The sequence below is a fragment of the Seriola aureovittata genome, chromosome 8, assembly GCF_021018895.1.
Source record: "Seriola aureovittata isolate HTS-2021-v1 ecotype China chromosome 8, ASM2101889v1, whole genome shotgun sequence".
Lineage (NCBI taxonomy): Eukaryota > Metazoa > Chordata > Actinopteri > Carangiformes > Carangidae > Seriola > Seriola aureovittata.
This window is the reverse complement of record NC_079371.1, coordinates 22,595,439-22,622,049: the sequence shown is the minus strand read 5'-3', so window position 1 is coordinate 22,622,049 and position 26,611 is coordinate 22,595,439. Positions and strand designations below refer to the sequence as shown.

The 26,611-nt window shown below is 39.3% G+C and overlaps 1 protein-coding gene across 1 annotated transcript in view; it reads left to right on the top strand.

Moving 5' to 3' along the window:
* Positions 1 to 26,611, top strand: part of pigg (phosphatidylinositol glycan anchor biosynthesis class G) — a 57,519-nt gene that overhangs the window by 9,091 nt on the left and 21,817 nt on the right. Inside the window, exons 5-10 of the mRNA XM_056382964.1 lie at positions 4,194 to 4,332; positions 8,383 to 8,595; positions 12,700 to 12,917; positions 13,327 to 13,611; positions 21,263 to 21,666; positions 24,488 to 24,679. Coding sequence (XP_056238939.1) covers positions 4,194 to 4,332; positions 8,383 to 8,595; positions 12,700 to 12,917; positions 13,327 to 13,611; positions 21,263 to 21,666; positions 24,488 to 24,679 — 1,451 coding nt within the window. The remainder of the gene's footprint in view (positions 1 to 4,193; positions 4,333 to 8,382; positions 8,596 to 12,699; positions 12,918 to 13,326; positions 13,612 to 21,262; positions 21,667 to 24,487; positions 24,680 to 26,611) is intronic.

Genomic DNA, 26,611 nt, shown 5'->3' with positions numbered 1-26,611 from the left:
CTCTTATGAACAGGAAACTGAATAGCTTCAGGTCTGGAGCAAGCAATTTGATGACATCTCCCTCGACTTTCAGAAAGTTTTAGGGCATTTAACCAATTTTTTGACATTGTATGGACGTAATAACACCATTATATGTCGAATATACAGTATGTTTAATATTCAGCTTGTTGTGGCGTTTCATCCCAAGCGGCCAAAATGTGGTTAATGCGGCTTTAAACCACTCCTCACCTTGTTAAGAAGTTTAAAGTGTTTAAAGCTGACTGTTTGATTGATTGACATTAATCATACAAAAGAGAACTGGCAGATGTTTTAAATAGGAGTTTGCTCAACACATTTTCAGAGTTGTGTAATTGGAAGAAAATCAAAAGGAGTGAAATACATACATTTCATATTGCAATCACAGGCAATTATTGTTTCCAGACGCTGTTTTCTGCCACTAACAATGAATATTATTATACACAGAGTGCAGATGCATATAGAGAATGTAATACATTAGTCTAAATACATTGCTGTTGCAAAAAAAAAAAAAAAAAAACTCCACCATAAAAAGAATCAAAAACATGGATTTAATATCATGAAAATCCTAAGGAATACAACTTTAACCAATCAGTTATTTACTCACTGTATTTGAATACTGGCTCAGCCATCTAATTTTCAAATCAAGTTAATTAGACTCATTTGCTCTGTGCATCTCGGCTGCTGCTTGATTTAATTCTTGCTTGTCAACATCTGTTTCTCTCTATTCAAACTCAGCAGACCACTTTGAATTTTGAATCGTAATTTTATCATTTTTAAGGGTATTGAGGGCTATTATGTTATAGAAGTAGTCAGTGTCATTATTAAGTAAATAAATGAAATATGCAAATATGAAGTAATGATCAATAGTTAATCATTTAATGTGATGCTATCAGAAAAAAATTCTAGCATCATCAGTTTTCCGATGGTCATTTAATTACAGAGATAATTTATACTGTTTCCAGCAGTAATTATGTTATCTTTTGCAGCAGCCCCAGAGATTTAATAAACTGTTAAGCTTTTCTGTTATCTTTAACTTTGTCTTTGATCAGTGTGCAGGTCTTGTGGCCTTGTTTTCTGCATGTGGTGCGACAGCTGTGCATGCATTTGGCTTTGCGGCGTGTGTGTGTTGGTAATGGGCATTGTCTCGCTGTCATTCAGCTGTGTAGCTCGTATTTAGTTTGTCGAGTCATGTCTAAACGAGCTGACGATCTCCCTGCTCTTTCTCATCCTTTTGCATTGTGGGATTGGCAGAGAGAACAGAAGCCAAGTGCGTGCACATATCCTTGTAAAGTTTTCCTCTTTGCAAAAGATACAGTGAAGGGTATTTCTGAAAATGTTGATGCAAAATTTCAGCACATCCCCAAAGTTGTTAATTCTGTCGTGTTAAATCCGTTCTCTCCAGGCTCGTGCCGACATCTCTGTGTTGTGGGCAATGGCAGCCTCAAACGTGCTCCCAGAGAGCTCTTTGAATGAAATGTGTTTGAAAGTCTTGCTTCAGTCACATTAGTGAAAGCTGTGGCTGTTCTTTTCTACAGCAGCAGTGTGACCTAAATATAGACACAGCCCAGTGGTGTCCCGCAGGATATCTTAGGCGCTTCTGCAGAAACAACTATGTTTTCTCTGATCAGCACATGCTCTTAACGTGTTGGGGGTTGTAATCTCATAATTTCAGGTTGTTTGACTACACGCGTAAGGTGGATGTTGTCTGCTGCTGCATGCTCAAGTACTAAAGGCGATGATGGTTCCTGCTGCGGAGGGGAAAAGCAGGCCGGCATTCAAATGGCAGCCCTCAAAGTCTCTTTGTAATGTGATGTGATACGAGTTGCCTATTTCAGCAAGCTCATATTAGGGGCAGAGAAATGCTCTACCTGCTCACTCTCCATTAAAACGTGATTGGAAAACGGGATCTCCTGGTTATGAAGACCTTCGTCAGAACCTTTGTGTTAATGGAGAGCACATGGCCTCAATTTTCTCTTTAGATATTTCAGATTTTAAGGTTTTTGCTGTTTGAAGTGAAAAACTTCTTAAACCTGACCTGTGGAGTCAGTGTGTAATCTGAGCTAGGGAGATAAATTAAATGGAGATTGACTGTTGCAAATGTTGAGACTGTCATATCTCTATTTCATTTTAGTTTTTTCTTATGATGTTCTGCTCTGACAGAGGACCTTTGTTCTTTTACTGAGATGTAATTGCAGCAACTTATCCGTCAAATTATACTGCGGTGTTTCCTTGTGTCTTTTGTCCGATGTAAGTCCACAGGCCTATCACATGAGCTACCTGAAGAAGCTGTCCATTGGCTCCACCTGTCAGGTTTCAACTATGTTCTTATGAATGAACTGAATGTTATATAACAATATTGATTAGATAAAAGTGTTTATTGTTACAACAATGTTACAGTAGTGTTTGTGTACAACTGAATTGTCAGTGTAACAACCTCAACTGCTTATTTATTAGCTAATAATTTAACTGCTTATCCATTTCTTTTAGCTAACAGTTTCAACTCAGTCCATTTCTTTTACCTTACAATAGCCTAGTCATATAGCTGACTCTAAGTAATTTGTCTTATCCATCATTTTTAGTTATTTAAACTATTTATTCATTACATTTAGCAGTTATCCTAAATTTACTGAAGATTACCATCACACCAATTTGTAATTGTATTTGTCTGTGTATTGTCCTCCTTAACACAAATATGTGGATATATTTCTTTTTACTCAAATTGGCATTTTTCTGTTTTTTTTTTTTTTGTTGAGTTGATGAATCGAACCCTCCAACCCCCGTACCCCCACTGTAGCACTACCCCAGGGGTACAGCTGCCCCTGGCTGGAATCACTGACTTACCAACTAGAATAATATGATTGCAGAGTAAAAAATTAAAATTATTTAGCTTACTCATGGAGAACATGAGCTACCATTTGAGTCAGCATGGCACCTTGTGTATTGGTTTTAAAAAAAGGTTTCTTATGAAGTGTAAAAAAAAAGAAGTCTCCCAAAAGAGCCGTGCTTTCATCCTGAAGAACAGTCTGATTTATCCCAGGCTGAAAAGAGGCTTGCTCAGTGTGGGGCTCAGTGGTGTTTAGTACCCGTCTTGAGGTGTTTTTAGTCCCTTGTGTCCAGTGCCATTTATAGCAAGCATTCAAGAGTTAAAATCTAGGACAGGGGTTAGTCCTTTGCTTCTTCTGTGCTGAGTGAGTAACAAATATAATGGGTCAGCAGAGCTCAATGGCATAGTTTGGCTCCAACCGGCAGTGTTTGTTCCCTGTATCCATCACGTTGTTATGTCATGTTCAAATAGTATCAAAAAAGCAGGAGTACAGCTCCAGCTACAAACTAAACAGTTATGCTGACATCGGCCTTTGCTATGTGTCTGTTTGGATAAAGTCATCCTAAATGAAACATCTTATCAGACTTGCCTTTCATATTCAAGAGCAGAATTTATCTCAGCTGTTCAGCGATCACTGCTTTTTCTGTCTCTCAGGCTGTCTATTAATCTCTGCTTGATAGGATACAATTTTTAATCTTTAATAATGAATGAAGTCTCTGGTCTTTTTTTGCTTTACGCGTGATTCAACACTGGAACTGAGGAGTCTGTTGAGAGTATTGTAATGTGTGGAAGGTTTTGGCTTTTGTTTTGATAACATCTGTAGTCGTGTTTTTAAGTCAGCCCCCGCTGCCACGACTCATAAGGCATCCCTGTCAAATTCGTAGTCAATGGAAGGTTCTCCAGAGTCTAGTTGAAAGGGAATCACTTAGGGAAGAAACCAAGCTTGATCAAAGTCTGTCATTCCCAACAAACGAGCCATCCTCTCTGTTTGTTTGCTGATTTTACTGTATTTTTTTGCTCTGGAGATGCAATGAAACTGTGCCAGGAAGTGTTTGTCATTACTTCCTTTTCAAAAGTAATAATTTAATACTTCTCTTTTTCAGCTGCTTTTAAATGTCTCCAGCATAATAACATCAGAAATATGGTGAAACAATCTATCACCCTAGCAACCATCATTTTATGCTATTGCTCTGTTTATCTAAACTGGATGTGTTTCATTTTATTTTGGTTGCTCACACAGGAGGCATATGGTGCCAGGTGTGAATTATTCACATCTTAAAGCTTTAAGGTCCGTTCTCCTATATCAGCACATACAGTGGTAGTCCATTTACCTTGGTGTTTGTTCTCTCAGGAGGCAGAGGGATCTCTGCCCTACCTACTGGTGCTGTGTGGAGACCACGGCATGTCGGAGACCGGCAGCCATGGAGGCTCTTCAGAGCCAGAAGTCAATACGCCGCTGGTGCTCATAAGTCCAGCCTTCAAAAGAAAAGGTAAACTGTCTAGTGTTGCTTTAAGAGGCTAGAGGGAACAGATTTGTCATGAATTTGAAGAGATTCTGCTTGGCTGTGGTCTCAATCAGCATCTTTTGCACCTACCAGTACAGCTGCAACCTGTCCACATGCTGACGCCTGCATAAAAGTGTCACGTTATGTTCTTCTTTAAGATTTGGACCGTCTCTTGGTGGCTCTATAGTGGTCCACACTGCTGGAGAGAGTGTAGTTTATTCATGACAAATCATTATCAATCAAGTAAACCCAATCTTGTAAGTGAAACATTTTCTTCCATGCTCACACATGACTTTCCATTAATTCTAGCGCGAGGAGCGCTGTCATCTCGAAAGACTGCAAATTGAAGCTCCTGAGCAGAACTTTATTTTGCAGTGATGAATGTGGTTGAGTGGGAAAGTGTGATTGTGATAATTGCTTCTTTCTCAGCCAAGTCTATTTTTGAGATCTTTTCTTGCAAAGATTTTTTATTTATAGACCATTCATGTTAATTAATCATTTGCAGTTCAGTTGAGTTGTTGCTACAGAATTCATGCTTTTGCTAACACTCTGCACCTCCCATGGTGCCAACAGCTTGAATGACTTGTCTACCACCAGGACCTTCTCTATCAAATCCTAAAATTTTGGAAGTAAATGCCAAAATTCTTTGTACACATATGAATGATGAAATACATCCACAGCTGCTTGAATGAATTCCTGAATTTGTTAATAAGATGATTTTCTGTGTTTCATTAGCATAGAAATTAAAAGAGGCCAGAACAGTGTTTCTGTAGGAAGTAAAGTTTGTTTTTGTTAGAATACAAACATAATATAGCCCCTGAAAACTTGCCTTGAAAGTATTTTTATAAAACCTTAAATATTCATGAATAAAAGCACACTCAAAGTAAAAAAAAAAAAAAACTTCTTTAGGCGTTATTATAAGCGCTTAGCATTTAAAACCTCAGCCTCATCAGGACTGTGTGGGCATAGTTATGATCAATGCTGAGAGAAAAATCTGATGTGTATGGCAGTATGTGATATTAGCATTTCTAATTGAGCCCCGCCCACGTCTGACCAGAGACACGAGCACAGAGGAAAAAAAGAAATACTGAAATCTCTCATGTCTAACAACCAAACCTGTTCTAACTTCTGCAGAAAACAGTGTGCGCTCATGTAAGATGCAGTCACTCTTATTAAGAAGTTAACGGAGGAAATACGTTTTCAGGTCCCCGTGTGAACACCTTTAATTAAGAACAACAAAACATATAATAACACGTGACAGACACTTTTTCCTACAGACGAGAATTCTGATTTGACTCTAAAGTTAATTTACTCATTAGTAAGGAAACATTAAGTCTTTAATCTATTCATTTGTGACCTTAAAGCCACAAGGTACAGACTTTCTGTTAATACCACCTTGGATGTACATATGTTGACATAGATTTGTACTCTGTTAAATGCAGCCGTTGTGCAATCAGTGGCCTCATCAGCAGAGCTGGTTATATTTACGTAGGAGGAATGTCTGCGTAGGATCAGAGTTCATTACTGGCTCAGTACCTGAGCTTCACTTTTTAATCTGAATGCATCATTGAGAAAACAGCCCCCCCAGCACAGATTGGTAGAACATTTAGTCGACATTGCTGGGAGGATCTTTAGAAGCAATGCCACTTTAATCAGCCAACGTAGGCAGAGGGAGCGGTGCACTTACTGCTTACCTCAGTAGCTGCCCCTGTTTTTTCCTTTATAGCAGTTAAAGCCAAGAAAGAAACATTAACAGAGAATGGTTAAGGTGGTAACTTCCCAGCCTCAAAACCCACAGCAACAGTGGTGCAACCACACCAGTAACTGATGCAAGAATGTTTTGATACATTGATAGACAAAAAATCTGCCTACTGATGTGAGAGAGATATTAATGAAGTGAGCTATAGTACCCACATACACATTCCTTACGTGTGCCAGCGTCAATTTAAACCTCACCATAAGAAATGTTGAGGTAGCTGCTAAGCTTGGTTTTGTCACAGCGTTCGTACAAAGTCATGTACAAGCTGAGCAAATGCGTGGCTCTGTACAGTTATAGTAAGAATTTACACATGACCGTGATGGTGGTATTATAGAGACAGTATTAGAGAGTTAGATACTGTAATGCATATGGCATTGTCATCAGCTGCAGGTTTGTCATCTGTGAATCGGCATTCAGTGTGTGTAAGCTTTTACTGAGTTATGACACATCTGTTCTGCCAGAATGTGAGTCGCTCTGTTGTGTAACCCTCCCATGGTCACACTCAAATAGTACAGTACACACAAAGAGGTTTGTTTGGATGTAACAGTAGAGACATGTGGTCAGTGGTCTGCTCAGCAGATGACTTCTTTCCTTCTTTTAGGGAACAAACACAACATCATGAAATAATAATGTGTGGTTTTACATGCGGTTAATATGGGATTAGTGTTTCATAAAACTGTTTTAATTTCTCCATGGGTCTGAAAATATTCCACTTTAAAAAGAAGGCTCCATCAACTTTTACTCATTAGTGTAATTGCTGCAACTAAAACCATAACTTAAACATTTTTAGGCATTCGTTGCTAAGTAACAGATTTAAACAAGCCTGATATACTTGGTAGATTTATGGTATTATCCCGAGTAGCTGTGGGTTTAATACAGCAAAGTCCTTGTTGCAAATCCATGTCCTTTCAATTTAAAATGGATAATTCCCCAGCTTATTTCATTGTGTCCAATTACCAAATTAGCTCATAGCTGTGGGGTTCGTCCCAGCCTTTAGTCTGCAGCTGTCTCGCTTCCCCACACACATGAGCTGTGTCGTTCATTTCTGGATATATGATATATATACAGCTGTATAGTTTCTTATTGTAACCTGAAAACTTCCCTCAAACACAGACAATCTGGCAAATGTCTCCCACCCTCCGTTTGGCTTCTCGAAAGCTCTCTACAGGAAGTAGAGTGTCAACATAAAAGTGTTTGACAGAAGAAAAGCATTGAAAAATGAAAGGCAAAGTTCACATAATAATGATTTAATTTCATTTGTTTCATTTTATTTTTTTTAATTTTTTTTTGTGTTGTGGTTTAACATGTTGTGACAAGCCTCCCCATGGTCATACCCACAGGCAAGAGTCATTATGAAGGTTGTTTGTCTTCAGATTCAGGCTTTCTAGGTTAGAATTCAAAACGAATATTTCTCTGATTCTAATCAACAAATAAGATGTCACTAATGCACTCTGCCTCAATAAATAAAATAAGAGTCAGTTGTGGAGAAAGGTTGTCGATGTTCCTCCACTCTCGCCATTTACTGTGACCGCAGCCTGACTGTCCTGAGGGGAAAAGACAGCTGTGGCAATGAGATGCTACAGCTGCTGTGGAGTGATATGTCCCACTAAAATGTATTGTACATATTCAATTCTTCCAAACTTCCGAATAGCAGGAAGGCGTGGGATATTTCACTGTTAGCGCTGTGTCAGGTTTATGACTTGGGGAGAAGTACCTCCTTTTTCTAATTTAACTTGATGAGTGTTGTGAAATTCTTAGAGACAAGCTCTTATTGAGTGAACGCAGAAATCTCCCACAGCAGACACAGTATGAAAATTGAGCCATTTCCTCGTGTCCATCATGTAAATAGTTTTTGTCTGTGAATTTCTTTAAAGCTTGAAGTAATAAAATGGGACTTTTGTTTGTATAAATAAATAGCCATTTTGCTACCCACATTTACTGATTGATGTAACACAATTGTGATTCAACATTTGGTTAGTCTTTGAAAGCTTTTTCATTTTTTTTGTGTCTGACACTGCATGTTTTTGAGGGACAGAAATCCTCAGGCGCACAGACAGCAGTGTATTTTAAGTTTCAAGTCATTTTGGAATAAACAGAACAAGAACCTGATAGCTGGTACATTCAGTGATCCCTGTTTTTGCTGTGTTGTTTTTTAACAAAAGATATAAAATGCAAGTAATACACTTGATTCGTGTGTCATTAAAAAACCATCATGTATTGCAGGCACACACAGGTTCTTACTGGTTTCCATGTGTGTTGTTGCTCTGTCATATCAGTGGGAATGGAGAAGCCTGGAGTGGTTGAGCAGGTTGATCTGACCCCGACCCTGGCCCTGGGACTCGGCCTGCCTATATCTCAAAACAGCGTGGGCCACGTCATCCCGGGTGTCTTGGAAGAAACCTCACTCCGAGACCAGCTGCGCTTCCTGCATCTCAATGGCCACCAGCTCAGCTGCCTGCTCAAAGACAGCATACCCAACTATGAGAAAGGTGGGTTATAAATTCACTATGTCTGACCTCTTGAGTCATCAAAAGCCCAGAAAGCCAGGACCTTTTCTGACAGGGAGTCTCATCTCTATGGTGTATTGTTTCCAGAGTGGTAATAGTGGTGGTGTCTGTATTTTTCCATTCACTCAGCAATGTGGCATTCTGAATGAAAGCAGTGATAGTTAAGGAGTAGCTCATCCCAAAATGAAAATGCAGTGTTTTTTTCCCTCTACCCTATGTCAGTCAAAACTGTTTTTGCTTGAACCACCGAACATACAGAGAGTCATTTTCCATTACTGCATCTCGGCCCTCTCCAAAACTGTTAAAGTTAATGGGGCATCATATTGTAACACATAATAAATAACACAATGTCCAGTACATGCAGTATCCTAATCCAAATATTTTGTTGCTCCACTTTAGCTGGATGAGTAAATAAGCAATGGCTTTCTACAGTTCCCTATTTACAGTGCTCTGCTGCGCCGACATTGTCAGAAAAGACAGAAAAAATAAACGCTAGTGGTTTACCATCAGCCACTATTCAATCTCAAGCTGTAGTATGTTCAGACAGGTGTCTTTACACCTATCAAAATCTGAATACCACACATGAGGTACTGACACTACATATGCTAACTCTAAGATCACTGTTTTGTTGAGGTTGTTGTTTTATTGTTTCATATTTCACTCACAGTTTTGTGCGTGTGTTGTCACTGAAAAAAACACAGATGGCACAGGCTTACGTTGACTCAGAAATTGTTTGCTCTAAGTAGAAGTTCATCTCTTCATTATTCACACCATGTTGTCGACCGCATCAAAGCAGCTTCTCAGAGCGTTTAACCAGAAGCAGTCTGATTAAAAACGAGGGTAGAATCATCTTACAAGTTCAAAAGATTCATCATACCAAAACTCGTCAACACTGCAGTCCTATACAAAAACAGGGAAATTTTGATTTCAGCATGACTCAGATGAAAATAAACTGATTTAGACACGATTATATTTTGGCTAATGGTTTCTAATAGTAGCTAACAGATTGAAAATATTCATCTTGCAATTAGATAATCCTCCAGATGTTTCAGATACAGGACGTTTTCTTCTGATTGGCGCAGATGAATCACATATGCACTGAGAAGAAGTAGGGAATAAAACGCTGCCATGAACACTGACCTGCTCTGAACACACTGCTGTCAGGTCACGATGTAAGTGATAGCAGATCTGTGCATGGATGAATGAATTACCTTACAACTGTGGGAACTCCACACGGGAGACTCGCAAACAGTTTGTGGTCTGTTCTTGAGCATTAATGCTGCCCACTGTTTGTGCAAATGCATGCACATATCCTTACAGAGTTTTGCTCCCTACTTATATCTGGGGGTCACACTGTTTGTCAGAGTTATCCATCTTGCAGCTTCTCCCCCACGCCTCTTGTTTTTCTCCTTCTCCGTCTATCTCTCTGTTGCTGTCCTTCACTTTCACAAACATTTGATACACCAATGGCAGCAATTACCATTGCTAATGTTTGATCGGTCAGAAGTCATTTATCTTATCGTTTTAAATGAGACAGAGCTACGGAAGCAGAGAGAAAACTCTTTGATAAGTGGCTTGTTTGGCAAATAATTGGACATGTGACATTTAATTTAAGATTTCATAATCTTCACAAGGCATTTTTTCCACTGAAAATTTACTTTTATTTTTACTGTATCAGTTATACCATGATCATGGAATAGCTTTTGAAATTATGAGCAAAGAGGTAAATGGTGGTGCCAAGGTTGACCATCCTACCTAATGAAAAATCTCTGAGCAAAGATAAAGGCAGCTAGAGCAAATCTGATGACCACAGAACAAAAAAATCACACCTCTAACGCACGAATCCTTGGCAGGCATTGCAGGACTGATTTAAAACCACTGCCCTGTATCTGTAAGAGATAGAATTAACATAATAACACTGAAGATGAACTAGTGCTTTGTATTTGTTTTTCAAGAATCAAGATCCTCCTGAATGAATCATTGAGGAGAGAGATGAATAGATCGATGAAGGAGCTCTGCGACAGAAGCATCTACTAATATCGCAAGAACTATTGGATGGGTTGCCATTACATTTTGTAGATGCATTCATGGTTTCCAGATGATGACATGTTCTGCTCTGTGTCATCTTCGGGCCCACACACATTTGTATGTTGTCCCAGTTTTCAATACAACGTACGCTGATGACAACATCAATATTGTCTTGTGTGTGTTTCTAAAAGTAAACACTGACTCAAACCTGTTTGAGGTAAGCAGCAAATAATGTTTTTTCAAAACTTGATTTGAAACAAATGACTTCCTTTCACATAAAAAAAAAAAACTTACCGCTCTGGCAGCACATTTTCCTCTCTATTTTGGTCCCTGGTTTCCATAGTGATGGGATGAAATGGAAATTATTTCAGCAGACCTACATTTGGATGTGTTGATTTTTTTGAATCTGTCCACTTGGGTAATCATGAAGCTGTTTTGCAGTAGAATGTAATAGTTGTCACTGCTGGGAAATTCGCCTTGGATGATATTTTAAGTAGCGTGCTGTTGGACACCTGTTGGGGTCAAATTTGGGTGTGAAAGGGGTTACTTAAAAGAAATCAGCCTTCTGTCTGAAAAGAAATGTTGCTGATTTCACTATTCAAATATGTTTCGTCAAGGAGACGAAACGTACTTCAATCAAAAAATCTTTTGGCAACAGTTTATTAAGCCCAGCCACTCTCGGCTTCGGTGTGACGCCCTAATTGGATATTTAAGGAGTTTTCTTTGTTGTGCAAACCTCTGCCAAGTTTATACAATCTCCTATCTTTGTTTAAGTTTAGCTCTTGTGATACAAGGTTTAAACAACCTTGCTCTGCCTCCATATCTCTGTGCCACATTCTCTGTCCGTCTCCCTTGTTTCAATCTTCATATTGTGTGTGTGTGTGTGTGTTTTTTTTTTTTTGTGCCTCTAACCTCAGGCATCTTGGAGGGCCATTAACCAATCCCCATACTTTCAGACAGATGAAACATGGCCGGGACCATCGATATTGTATGATTCATGCCTGTGGCTTAAGGTTCTAATATTTCTACCAACCCCTCTGTCTGGCGAAGCCACAGTCACTATTTATCACCTCTATGCCTATGCTGCTGAGATAGGTGTTATACTGCAAAATATTGTTTTTAGGAGTGTGTGTGTGTGTGTGTGTGTTTCACTGAAGGATACCACAAATCAAACCTCCACATTGCTTTGTCCTTGAACAGGCTCCTAAAGCACTGAAGTAAGATGAAAACGGGCATCATTTCATCTGCTTTGAGTAAACACATGAATGAGTCATAGCTTGTCGTAGTTAAGATCCTGGCAAATTATACATCGCTTTCATCAGGACCAAACGGTTTTTACTACAAGAGTATTATCTTTTCAATTAGGAATATTATCACCACAGAAAAGAGTGAAATATCATAGATTTGTAAAACACCAGAGACTTGAACAGGATTCCTGAACTCTCATTCACGAAGGAAGGAATTGTTAGAAAGTACCTATATTCTCTTAATGATGAAACACAGCAGAATAGGCAGCATCCTGAAGAGGCTTTCTTCTGACATGAGACGAAGCACTCCTGACTGCCTTAACTTTCCTTCACGTTTCTCATGGTTTTGTCACAATATGGTGACAGATTGTTGATATATGCGAGGAAATAATGCCAGTCAATGACAACAGTGCGCTCCTGTAATACTGGAAATATTGCTGTTAATTTAGAGGCAGTCTGCAAACAGAAGCTGGAGTTATGTGATTAGAAAGCTTAGATTGTTTGGTTTCATAAATAAATTTAATTGTCCTGATGCATCAAACGGTATTTGGTGATAAATAAACGTAATAAAATCAATGTGACGCTGCATCAAGAAACTCATAGAGGTTATTAATGAGATGCTGCAAATGTCCTCCTCATTTTGACAAATATATATGAATGCAATAGCTCCAGCAATAAGGTTATATAACATTAACATTAAGTCTTTGAGTAATTGACAACAAACATTAATGTCAAGTCATCCCTGATTAATGTCCAGACTAAAGCCACGCCATTTTAACCCCCCCACCCTCCCAACTTCTGTCTAATCCAGAGGCCGGCTTTGAGCAGTTCCGCGTGGCAGAAAAGGCTCATGGGAGCTGGATGAAGCTCTACATGGAGGGAAATACCTCGGAGGTGCTGACAAACATGGGGAAAAAAGTCCTGAAGCAGTACCTGGAGGCCCTGGCCGCCATGAGCTCAGCTCTCAGCAAACAGCTGGGCAAGTACGACATGTACTCCATGATCGCAGGCATGGTCTTTGTGTTTCAGGTGAGTACAGGAGAATATATCTCTTCCTAAGAACTTCAACGGTAACGGTAGATTGATGTGTCTCAGCGGTTTAGGAAACAAATGTAAAAAATAAATATGAAACCAAACCAATGTTCACAATTAAAAGGGTTTTTTTTCTCTGTAAAAGGATTGAGTAGGGAATGTTTTGTTATAATCAACATATGTTGCTGCGGTCTGCTCGGCGTTCATGATCTTTATGCCCAATATGCGATGGCATCGCTCTTAACTGCCACACTAAAGGAATGAGGTATCCGCTGTTCATCCGCGCTGTTTGAAATCATGCTAGGTTTTTTCAGGTTGTATCAGTTAAACAAAAGCTTGATCAAAGTTCTTAAAAACTTTTCTCCTACTTCTGTCTCCGTTCTCTCCCTCTCTCCTGGCCTTCAAGCTCCTGCTGCTCTTACTGCTGGCTATGCCTGAAGCCCTCAGTGGCGCAGCAGCAGTGGACCTCCCAGTCCTCTCAGCCCTGCTCTCTCTGCCTTTCTACCTCATGTGCCTGCTGCTCGCCTCGGTTCACGTCTTGGTGTGCACATCTGCCGAGAGCTCCTGTTACCTCTGCAGCCTCTCCTGGGGTCTCGTCTTCGCTGCTGTTGCCTTCTCCTCAACAATGTTTTGTATCCTGGTCTCCATGGCAACACGCAGACTCTTCCCAGGGCCGAAGATTCACGGGAAGGTGAGTTTGTGCACCTAAATGTAACGCCCAAACACAGGTAGAGATTGTAACAGATGTTTGCCCTCTGAGATGTATACACACGTGTGTCATGTACAGGAAGCTGCATGTGAAGCCTGAACTTGATCATCGGTTCGGCTGCTTCACAACAAGGAATATTGAAGGGACAAGTGAGGGAAAAAGATCTAATGTTAGTGAATCCAGCATCTCTGGATGGAAAAATAACTCACTGCTGTTTAGAAGATGGATTTTTGCTCTTATATAATGATTTTTCTCTTCCCACCAGTAAAGAAACATTACCCATGAGCCCATCAGAATTTATTTTAGAGAAAATCTACTAAATCTACTGAGGCTCAGGGGGGAAGGCACACTCGTGTCTATTGTACACCCACTTTGTGATTTAGCAAAGTTAGCAAAGTCTTTACTAATGCAGCTTTAAATCACTTGAATGTTCCTGTACTGTGAAACAAAAGCCTGAGAAAAGTTTTAGCGGATTTTGTTGGATGAGGGACAATTGAAAAATCGCTTCGGCAAAAAGAGGCATAAAGAAATGTTTCAGCAGCTGCCTTTTAGTCAACTAGAGACTTTGTGTGTGGCTATATCTCACCTTGTTAGAGCCTTGTTAAATACTCCTTAATTACTCTACAGTAACACATAGGAAAATGGTGAGGTAATAAGTACAGAGTAGTTTTAATGTCGACTTCTTTAACGCAGTAATGCGCCCTTAAATATACTCACCAATAAAAACGATATTATTTAAAGTTATTGTTAATATAATAATCTTTTCATCAGTCAATGCAGTGACTGTGAGAGTCAGAGAAAAGGAATTAGGACAGTATTTCTCAAACTCCAGAGACTTAACTGTGAAATCCAATGACACGAGAAACTGTGAGCTGCTACAGTCTGTGCTGCTGCAGGTTCACGCCACGTCCCAGAGTTCACAGGCTTCCATTGTTTTCCAAATCCATTAAAAACAGCTCACATTTCTGAAACACACTGCTGCGTTGATGAGTGTGATCCATCATTTTAAATAGCATATGTTTTATATTATTTTTTTTAACACGACTTTATAACACCACAATCATTACGCTTATATCAGATGTTCCAGTCTGCCAGAATTGAATCTGTGCAGATGATTGCGTGTCTCCAGCTAGATGGTGTCTCCCACTCTGCAGCACAGAAAGTTTTGCTTTACCTCTTTAATGCTGAAGGAAGGTCACAACTGTGTGCTGCAGTGGAAAAAGTGAAAATAGGCCAACCAAACCCCACCATCACTGTCAAAATAATGGCATTTTAGGAAAAATTACAATAGCTGTGCTGCTGAACATGAAGCTTTATGAACAACAGCAAGACTCTGCCAGCAGTATTTACAGTGAAACATTAGTAGCATTTGACCTTATAATTAACACTATAAAAACTGCATTAATTCATTTGCTGGGATTTTTGAATTGAACGAGATTAAAAGATTTCACGGAAAATGACTTTGACTCTGTAGAAATGTTACCACAGTTATAATCACTGCTACATATATATTATAATAAATGTCAGTTTGCAACTATTGCCAACAGTAAAGCAGACAACCAGCTGACTGATATGAGTTTCCCGCCAACAGGAGAAAAGAGGCCACGTCGTCTGTTCTGAAACTGCTGGTGCTCAAATAAACAGAAACATGTCTAAACATGTCATTAAACCAGCATGTCACCATTAAACCTACAAAGCTGATGGACAAAGAGCGATACTGAAATTGACCTCAACAAACATTAATAAGTAAATCCCAGCAATATGTTGACGACACTTCTAAATGTGAGCAATCAATCAGATACAGCAGGACTAGTTAGTGTTTGTTTAAACCGGCTTTAAAGACGAATCCTCTTTACTCCTGCTCCTCTTTGCTCATTGTAATTTATCTGTAAAGGTTACATCTCATTTCCCTCCTGGGAACTTTGAGAAAGTGCTGACACGTCCAAAAAGTCCGAAGAAATCTGCTCAGACCATTAGGCTGGATGAAGAAATGAACTTCCAGATCTATACACTGGCGCATGTGGAGGAAACACACAGTACTGTAGATGCTTCTGTGACTCAGCCTTGCTTGAGAGAACTGTGGAATATTTGTCTTTGAGTTCAAATGTCACACAAATGTCAATGTCAGTGTGCACATACTTCAAAGAGCAGTCAATGATTGGACTTGTAAAGAGAAATGCGTCTCCTCATCCAGCAGCAAATTCTTAAGAAATAACCAGACTTTGGATAGAAAGGTAACAGAGGGCCAGAACGCCGAGGCTCGACTCATGTAGGCGAACAAACTTAACGAATCGAATATCGAACTTATCGAAACGAATGCTTCAAACATATATGTACAATTAACTGTGACACAATGACCTCAAAATGAAAGGGAACTAATTATTTGCTGTTCATTTTGGCAGCAACTAATGATTAATTTCATTATTTAACCTGTGAACATTTTTTTTATATTAACTGACTAAATGGTTTGTCTATTAAATGTCAGAGAACAGGGAAAAACCGAGAAGTCTACCAACTCAAACCCAAAGATATTCAATTTAGAGTAAATCATCTGATTTTTGAAACTGGAAGCAGAGACTGTTTGGGCGTGTTGTTTGATAAATGATAGTGAAGTGATTAATCGATTGTTAAAATAGTTGTGTTTCAGCACTACTGTCCGTGTGAGTGTTTATATTAAACCACTTATGTCGAGAAAGTAATGTGACAGACAAGTAGGATTATATCTTAAATGCTTATTACAACAAAAAAAAAGAAACTTGGACAAGAATCAGAGTGCTGGATCCCGATTGGCTCCAGGCCCACAATATAAATAATACAGGCTATAAAAGCTTCTAACTTATATATTTATGGAGAATAAGCTCCAGCTGTAATCTGTCCTTAAAACCTGTTACTCACATTCATTTAGTTCTGAGTCCTGCTGCAGATACAGTTTTACTGAAACTTTTAGCTGGTCTTCGAGGGACCATATAAACCACAGTAGCATTTCAGCTTTCTTATATTGACTTGCAGCTGATGTTGGAATCAATGCTAAAATCTTATCGATTACTTTGAGAGCAATACATTGATTTGCCCCATCTGCCGTTTTACTGTAGGGAGTGTAGAGAAGTGCAGTGCTTGGTATCATGACATGTTTTATATCTTGTTCCAGAAGCAGTGATTAAGCTTTTACAATCATGGCCGAAATCTTTATCTCTGTAATAACCTGTGTGAGGAAATACAATTAGTGGACTCTGTGTCGTCGAAGTCATGACTGACAAACTCATTTTGATATTGAGATTAAACACTGAAGCTGTTTTAGTGTTATACTATATTAGTATTTCAAATGGAAAGATTTTTGTTAAATCTACTTTTGCCAGTGTGGCATCTTTTGGACAGTTTTTCAGTCGCCTTTCAATTTACTGAAGTGCTTTGAAAATACAGCTAGAGTTACCACTAAGGAGAAAAAAGTCAGGAAATATTGTGCAACAAAGTCCTGAAGTGAAAGAAAGAACGGATAAGAAATGATCAGGAGTCAGGTACAGTGCTGTTAGGTTATATAATCACTTGGATCAGTTTGGATCTGAATGCAAAGCTGCGCCTGGTTTGGCTTGACAAATGACTGCATTATGGGTGGCATCCAAAAGTTGTATTAGAAGTATCCTGATTAGTTTCTCTGCTAGACGAAGTGAGGTTGAGAAACTGGAAGATTAAGCACACTTACCAACTCACCACTTGAACAAAAATGTGATTAGAATTCCAGTTGAATGAATTTTAATAACGTAAAGGTGAGTATACATTATTTAAAGAAGTAGTTCCTGTGAGGGAGGTTACAAGTGGGGAATATTTAAAATTGGAAATTGGAGAAAACAGAAATGCAGAGAGTAAAATTCTTGCAATATTAAAACAAAAGCTAAGACCTCCTTAACAAATGTACTCATTGAATCTATCATGACTGTTGTAAGGAGCTTACTTAACTCTGAGAACAATACAAGAGTTTAATAAGCTTTCTTTTTTCGCCTGAGTGAAAATAGCTGTATTTCAAATGAGAAAGCTGGAAAGTCCTATTATAGAGGGCTGAGTCAGAAAGACTGTTTCACAGCTGCATGATGGAAAGTCAGCTTCAGTGCTCTGCCAGTACAATAATCATAAATCACATATCATACCAAGACTGATTTGTCACTTTCATGCTACTTTTGCCTAAAATGATAGAAATATGGTGTTTCATGCAGATAGGGCACCAAAGATCCTCCAGTGATTTTAGACAAAAAAAGTCATGACTTTGTTATTTCATGATGCAGACAGAGACACCTTGAACACATAAGGCTTCAGGTTCTGATTGATTGACGTTCTGTTGTACAGTATGTTGTCCCTGAGGCTGCTTGGAGAATATTTCAACCTTTTATGCTTTTCAAATCAATAGAAGAGCATTTACAAGCTATCTTTTATTGTCTTTTGATAATTAAAAGTCCCATATTTTTTCAGTGTTTTATTTGAAGTGTTGATCCATAAGAAGACATATTTGTGGTTTTAAGAACCAAAAATTGTCTCAATGTAGTTTTACATCTGCAAGAGGCGAGGCTCTGAGCCTCTCTTCTGATTGGCCGACTGTTTTCTGAGTGATATAATGAAAGTATAGCAGATTTCAGGTAAACACACAGAGAAACCAAATCCTGCAGGGTTGGATGCTGGGTCCAGGTGGGTGGGGCTTGCAGCATCGCTGAGAGCAGTGGCTGCTCTGTTGTGACATCACAAAGTTACAGAAGTCCTGACGGCTGGTTTTAAGGCTCAGTTTCTGAATACAGGCTGTGTGCATTTCTCTGTGGACTGAGGCTTTGACACTTTGATAGTATTAATATAGAAGCTAGACCTGATCTATAATCAAACAACACATGGACATCTACCATTGGACTATATGGGAAGTTTTAAAAGAATAGTTCAACATTTTGGACAATATCCATATTCATTTATTGGCAGAGAGTTAGATGAGAAATCAATAGCTTATAGCACAAAGACAGAAACATATCTTATTTATACAGTATACCATATATCTTGTTTGTTTAATCCATGCAAAAACCTAATGATAAAATTGACAATTTGTCATTTTGTGAGTGGTTATGTTCAGGACAATATCTTGTCTTGGACCGGTAATGAGTAGCAGACCCAAGTCACAAGACATTGGTTTTCTAGAAGGTTTGCACAGAGAAAGTATTTGATATCAGATAATATAATTAGGCTCCAGTTCAATAAGTGATTTGCAGACCAGTAGCAGTATTTTGAAATTGATTCTCTTAATTACTGAAAGCCAATACAAAGACTTAGGTGTTGTATGTTCCTATTTCTTTGTTTGGTTTGAACTTTGGTGGCTGCATTTTGAACAAAATATTTGAAGTTGCTCAGGAGCTTTCTTTGATGGACCTGAGAGAATAGTTTAAGCTGCTCAAGATGTGTGGATTAAAGTTTAGAGATCCTGTTTAGATAGGAGTCCTCTTAGCAAGTATACTGCTAAAATTTAAAACCTAATCCAAGCAAACACCCAAATGTCTGGCCTGACTCAGACTTCAGTTTTCTACAAAGACTTATTGTCAGTGTTGTCAGCATGAGTGTGGTAATTAATGAAGTTGTTGAAAATCTGCCTTAATGGCCACAGGCGTGCATCGAACAGGAGGGGGCAAGTGGAGATAAAATAATTCTTACAAGTTGAACCTCAACCAGTTTATAACAGAATCAGAGAGCCAAGCCTGCCTGGGTTTCAAACCTGTCCACCAATAAGGAGTGAGCAACTGTGTCAAAAGCAGCAGTGAGATCTAATAATAGCAGAATAGAATATTTTGCCTGAACAGTGTTGATTCCACTGACATTTAGGACCTTAATTAACTTTTCAATTCACATCTTTTTCTTAATGACATAAAAATATGAAATGTCTCATTTACTGTGGGAATACTGCTCAATACTGTGGAAACAAAAAAAGATTGTGAGGCATGTAACTTGTGAGTTGAAAACTAATGAGTGAGATTGTATCGGTAGTATTCCAGTACGGGTGTTATCCTTTCTGTGCAAATGCAAATGCTTCCTAAATTAATCCTGGAATATTTGCAGTATGTACCTATGTATGAAACAATGCAATGAACACAATGAGTTTGCAAATGACTTACTCAAGGCAGAAAAACATTTGAGAGAATTTTTTCTTGTGGGATTTCACAATTTGACAACCACTGGAGGAGAGAGACTCAAGCGGGAAGCAATGGAGCTGGAAAAACATGTTACAGCTCCCTTCGGGCCACGACACATTTGACATGTTTTATCTCAAAATCAAAGAAGTTGTAAGCCTACAGGACATCAGTCCTCTTGTCAGCCATGAACAGTCAGGCCTGATTCATCCCTGATGTGCACTACCAGTCAAAAGATTTAGAAGACTCTTTCATTTTTCCAACTGAATTTTAAATTTACATATTTCAATGTCTTGTTTCTGACATTGAAGCTTTCCAAAAAATAAAAAACCAAAAAAAATTGGTGGACATTTTAAAAACAAGTAATAATTGAATCTTCAACATTGTTGAACCAAATTTCTATCTAAATTTTTGACTCACCTTCTGTCCAGTTAACACAACTACCAGCATCAAATATTTAATGCCACAGCATGTTGTAGAAAACAACAATAGCCTGTAGTTTTGTAATGGAGAAACACCCCAGTCCCACAGTGAAACGACCACTGTAGGCTGTTGGTAGTGCACGTACAGGTTCAGCCATCAAGGTGAACACAGGCTAAGATGTATGTCTGAATTTTGGTGGTTGTTTGTTGGGCTAAAATATTGCTGCAGAACTGAGAAGCTGGCTGAACTTCACTTGAACTTGCTTTGCATGGCAATGTGCTGTCAACGTCGAACAAAATAAGTTGCATATAAGACAGTGATTGGACAAACACCAATCTTAAAAAATGTGACTTGACACAATTTATGAATGACAGCTCATGGTCACCGCCTGCAGTGTCATGGCATGACGTGTTTCCTTCAGCAGCATGTGAAGCAGCAGCCTTAATGTGTCTCTGTGTGTGAGCAGATATCCATCACTACACACAAGTCAGAAATGATCTGTGTGAGATAACAGAGCAGGTGTAAGTGGTTGCAAATTGGATTGTTTTATTATGAAGTACATGGGTCATTTAATGAGTGTCTCTAGATGAGTTTATTTCAGTATTGAAGTAGATCTGTATGAATCACCCAAGCAGCAGTTTGATCCAACTAATTATCCCACTGAGTTGAACCACACACAACACATTTTGGACAATAAAAATATAATTGCTGATGGATAAACAGCACAGAGGTGGGCGAGTTGGAAATAGGTTGCGAGTCTAGTTTGGCCTGTGTGGTTGTGGTAGTTGCATCTCTTACACCATCTGTAAATAGTATCATGTTAAATAGATTTGGTGATGCAGAGGACATACTCCTGAGATTGAGAATCAGGGTCTGTTATTTTTGAATGGCATCACATGTTTCAAGGCCCTTTGTTTATGAGATACCCAGCTCAGAAACTTTGTCAGAAGTAAACATGTACATGTTGTTTGCACACTCCTGTAAACACACAGAATTCATTCTGGACATTTTAATACTTCTTACTCCAAAGCTGCTGTTTTAATGCATTTTACCCTCCTTCGTAGTCTCCACTGAGGAGCGGCGGCAGTGAGTGGTCGCTGTCAGAGCTGGATGTGTTGCTGCTGGCTGGCACCATTGGACACACTCTCAGCTTGGCGGCCAGCAGCTTCGTAGAGGAAGAGCATCAAACTTGGTACTTTCTGCTCAACACCCTCTGCCTCGCCGTCTTCCAGGATGTCTGTCGCAAGTACTTCAGAGAGAAGAACGGCTCAGGAGAAGAAGAAGAGCACATCCTCCCCTCCAAAGACTGCCGTCCCTCTGCTCACCCTAAGGCAGAGATTTGCTCAGAGAAGTGGCTAGCATTAGCCACACCGCCCTTCACTCTGGCCTGCTGCCGGCTGCTCCGCTCTCTCAACCAGACCGGGGTCCAGTGGGCTCATCTTCCAGACGTTGGACATTGGCTGAACAGGTTGGGTTTACCAGTCTTCTAAAATTATAAATATTATAAAAGTGCTACACAAAGCTGAATTAGAGAAACATGCAATAAGAGTTTCCATAACTATGGAACTCGAAAAAGGCCAATAGTAAATGAACAAGTTTATTTTCAAATAACTAATCATATGGATGAATACAGATATTATTTAGAAAAGAGTATCAATAAATCAATAAATTGGGATATACAGTATGTTCATGAATTATTAAAACTAGTTCAGTTTCATATAGTAGCTGTTTTATTTGTTTATTTAATCGTATTAAAATGACTTTGTCTAAAGATTTTTTTCTCCGAATGGAAATTCTCTCATTGACATTTTTAATGTGACTTTTCATGACAGTGGTGATGTCACCAGTGCCCGCCTCCTCATCCCTCCAACTTCTACCAGATTAGCCAGCTAGCTCCTCTTAGCGGGACCAACAATGCCACAGTAAAGTTAAATCATGTTGTAAATACAGTGAACACACACAATAACTGACCTGTTATTTTATTAAATCTGAACTAACTGATTTTTTTGGACACTTAAGGACTGTACAACAACCTTTAACACAAATACATTAGCACAGTGCTGTTAAATTATCGCTTTTCATAGGTGATATGGTGAACGTGTTCATTCAACATCATTAATTTGGACTTGCGTTTCCTGCTACCTGGAAAAAGTAAGTCAAGTATTCATATATTCACTTAGTTTCCACCAACTCCCGAGGGATTTGTCTGGCACTTTAGCAGCTAATGCTTCACATGTGAAATGTCGTAGCTTTTTCACTTAAAACAACTGCCTGGAGGTGACGACGTCGAGAGCAATGAGCGTGAACCAAAACAATAAAGTTGTTAGGTGTAAAACCAAAACAATAAGCTGAAAGACGCTCTAAAGCCCCAAAGTGCTGAGAGGAACTGTAGGGTCAAGTGATAATTATCATCTGCTGTATTGATAATACACAAGTATTGAGCATATTCAAATCAACAAGGCTAGCAAGCCTAGCTAGGCAGCTGCGTTGGCCTGTGAACTTGAATTATATTACTAGGCATCAAAGCAAAGAGTGGGTGTTAACAGCAGCAGCTACCTGGTTGAGTCAGAATTACCTTGGTAGCATTATGATTCCTAAGATGTTCTCCAGGGGAAATATGCACCGCTGTTTGAATAACAAAAAGAACGGTGTGTCTCCATCTTTAGTATCTCTGAAGTCTTTGGAGTTCCTTATTAAACAACACAAAAGAGCAGGATATATGAAGTGTATCTGAAAGTGGAATTTAGTAGAAAAGCTGATTAATGTATGCATAAATCCTTCTGAGTGCACTTTCTCTTGTTACTCAAGACAAACATTACAGTTTTATCTCCACTGCTGGTAAGGCTCCACAAACAGCCTTCAGTATGTTGTTTGTTCTGACAAACAATATAAACAGTATTGTTGTGGGCTGTAATGAACATGGCGCTGCTTGCAGAGCTGAGGACTATTAGTCTTGTGCTATAGTGTACAGTAGATTTGTCTTTTTTATGGGGATATGTGGGAACATGTAGGTGACAGGACATTACAAAAACTCATTTTCCACACAGCTGCAGGTTGAGGGTGAGTGGAGAAAAAAAAGATGTGGTGCAAAGCTGAGGTTTTAGTGCAGCACTGAATTGAATAGTCGTCTTTTACTGTTCCGATATTCAGGAATCACATGGGCATAAATTCATAATAAAAAGGCAGGGACACCAATTTGTCTGAAAACAGTAGCCCCCAGTGGACAAGACTGCAATGCAACGACAAGATGTTCAGTTTCCATTTGTCTCTCCACCAACATAAAAGAGATCAATGTAACAAGTTCATTCCTGCTCTCTGGGGAGTATTGAAAGCCATTATGGGAAATATAGGATCTGACCTGCTGGAGTAGCCATAGACGAGGCTGGATGAGTGACATACAGAGGGAAATTACACTTGATAACAAAATAATTTGGTCACAGACGCTGGAGGGAAGGTATAGGGTGTTAACGCTAAACAAGTGTGTTCCTCTGACAGAAATATTTTAAGTGCTGTTTGCTGACTGAGAAGCTGACATGATCTTCCACTTAACATTTTTTAAAGTTTGAAAATAGAAGGGAAAATCTTTTGTGATTGCTCAGACTGTAGAAAAATGGTGATTTCTCTGTAAAACTGTGACTGTTTCAGAGCCATTAATATTCTGTCAAGAGCATGGGGCAGAGGGATTATGGTTTGTTCTTTAACATGCATCACATCGTGGAATAGAGATGTGGATTCTGACCTTTTCCCTGTCCAGCGTTGCCCTTTCTTCCTACCTGCACTGCCTGTTGCTTGGATAATGAGATCTAGGTAGCATTACGCCTCGTCTTGTCTCAAAGTACCCGACTTCCACTGCTGTCTGATCCAGCTAACAGCTAAATACACAGCTTCTATTCAACTTTGATATGTCCTTTGAGGTCTTATTTCCTGTCTGTGCTCAGCGCGGCGTAATTTCACAATTGAAGGTCCGTGACTCTTTAAAGTTTAAACTACTGCTGGTGGATATGACTGACAGTGTTTTATCTCATCAAAATATTCTCTGTTCCTCAGAAAATACTCCACTTCAAGGTTCAAGCTGTCTTTTTTTTTTTTTTGAATTACTGAATTGAAATCACCTAATTCATTTTCACGCCTCCTATATTGTGGAATAAAATAAGGAAATATATTGAAAACTGTTTACACAGGCATGTTAAATATGAATGAATTTCACTTTCAGATTTCAAAGAGCTCTTTCATATCAGTGCAGGGTTTTCTCTTCCCCTCATGACTGTCTATCTGTTGTGTTTCTCCAGCTCCGAACACAAGATGGTTCTTTCCCTGCTGGCTGCTTTCTGTTTGGTTCTCATCTACCTCCTGGTTCAAAGACGGTGCTCATGGGTCTCAAAGGTAGCCCTCGCCCTCGGACTTCTGGGTGTCTACAGCTACCGGGCGGCTGTCGACAATGTCTTGTTTCCCTGGCAACACTCTGGTCATACTATGTCCAAGTAAGTTTTTTATGGACCCCGGGACTATGAATTCATTCATCATGACAGTTGGCAAATTGCTGTCTCCTGTTAGTGAGCTGATTTAAAGTGCCAGCTTGTGCTGTGATGCAGCTGAGCGTGCAGGCTGCAGTGCTGCATGTGTCATCTGGGCCAAACACTCAGACCCACATCGCAGTAACTGTGATGACAAAGTGCTGTCCGTTTATTTTTGCTTTACAGTAAGTCTGCCCTGTCCACTGTACCCTCACCACCTAAATAATGAAATTAACAACATTTAAAGGCATCAGGCAATCTGTGATTTAAATTGGCAGCCAGTAAGAATTGCAGCAGTATCGCCAGATCCCTTTCTCCTCCAACACAAGTCTCTGACGCAGCCAACCTCCCCACTCACTTCTCCTGTCCTCTGTACCTGATGAAAACAAAGTCACATTTTCACAACACAAAGCAGTAAGCTAGCTAATTAGAATAGAGATTGAACAGGGAAAATGAAGAGGTAATATATCACCATGCAGAATATTGGCATAATACTTTGGTAAATTTGCTTTTCATTTGTCTTGAAAATTAGTTGTTTCTTTTGTTTGGCTTTGTTTGCCAGAGCTGAGCAGTAAGAAGACCACCACGTGGAGCGTTGGGAAGTTTGTATACACTCCTGTGAGAGCCGCTACATGTGCAAAGTATAGCACAGGCTGGACAGTGAGTTTGAAATTAGAAATCTCAGCAGCTGTTAGTGCTTAATAGCATATAGAGCCATCATCAGGTCAAAATTATAAATGGTAAATGGACTGCACATAGCACTTTTCTAGTCTTATCGACCACTCAGAGCGCTTTACAGTGGAAGCCACGTTCGCCCATTCACACACACTTTCATACATCGCTTTTCCCTACACATATACCACTTTTTCTTATCATACATGTACATCCCACAAAATTATATTTGTCCTTTACTTTGGTTTATGGCCAAATACCTGCAAAACTAATGACAGTTCCATCACCTTATCTGTAGTTCTTGTTTAGTTTTGTTATGTTTAGTGCACATTAGCATGCAAATACATTACGTAAACATGGTAAATACTGCATATTGTACAATATAACTGCTTGACATCAGCATGGTAGCCTTGTCATTGTGACCACGTTAGCATGCTGACATTAGCATTTAGCTCAAAGCACAGCTCTTTTTTTTTAATCCTCAGTTCATCTTGCCACCATTACAACAGTTTGGATTTATTAAACCCGCAGACGCAGGGAAACCCTCGAGGTGAATTCTCTTGGATAAGAATCTCCCCTCCTAGACCCTTCAGCCCTAATCAGGCATACCAACTTGATAATCGCATTCATTTTACACATGATAAAACATTTCATCTGATGCATAAGCCTTCAGCATCCAGTGTATTTGGGATATTTTTGTGTCCTTGAACTCAACCTGAATAATTAAAAGTCACATTTAATGTGTCCCTTAAAATATAGACTAGTAGTGTTGAAGTCTGAAGCCTCTTTACACTGTGTAAATCTAATCCTTCAGCACAGTCTAATGGCTGTTGTTAGCATTGTCCAAAAAAAGAGAGGAAATCGACAATCCTACTGCTCTTAAATGTGTTAATTTTTTACTCTGCAGACTGTAGCTTGGCACAGAGTTATCTGCTACTAACCTCCGTCAGAAAATAATGAGTGTGCAGGGCTGCACACAGTTCTCCTGTCTAGTTTTCCTGACCTCCCTTCATCCAGCACCAGTACCTGGCCTCCCCTAACCTTTCCTGTTCTCCTTGGCAGCCTCTCCTACTTGCTCACCTAATTAAAAGCTCAACCTCTCACCCTTACCCATACAAAGACACCTGAACTAAAGCCATGCAGGGACCCCGGCTCCTTTTGACAAACTGTATGATTGACAAGGCTGACGGTTGACCCAGCCCTTCAGCTTTTTCTTCACACCTCAAT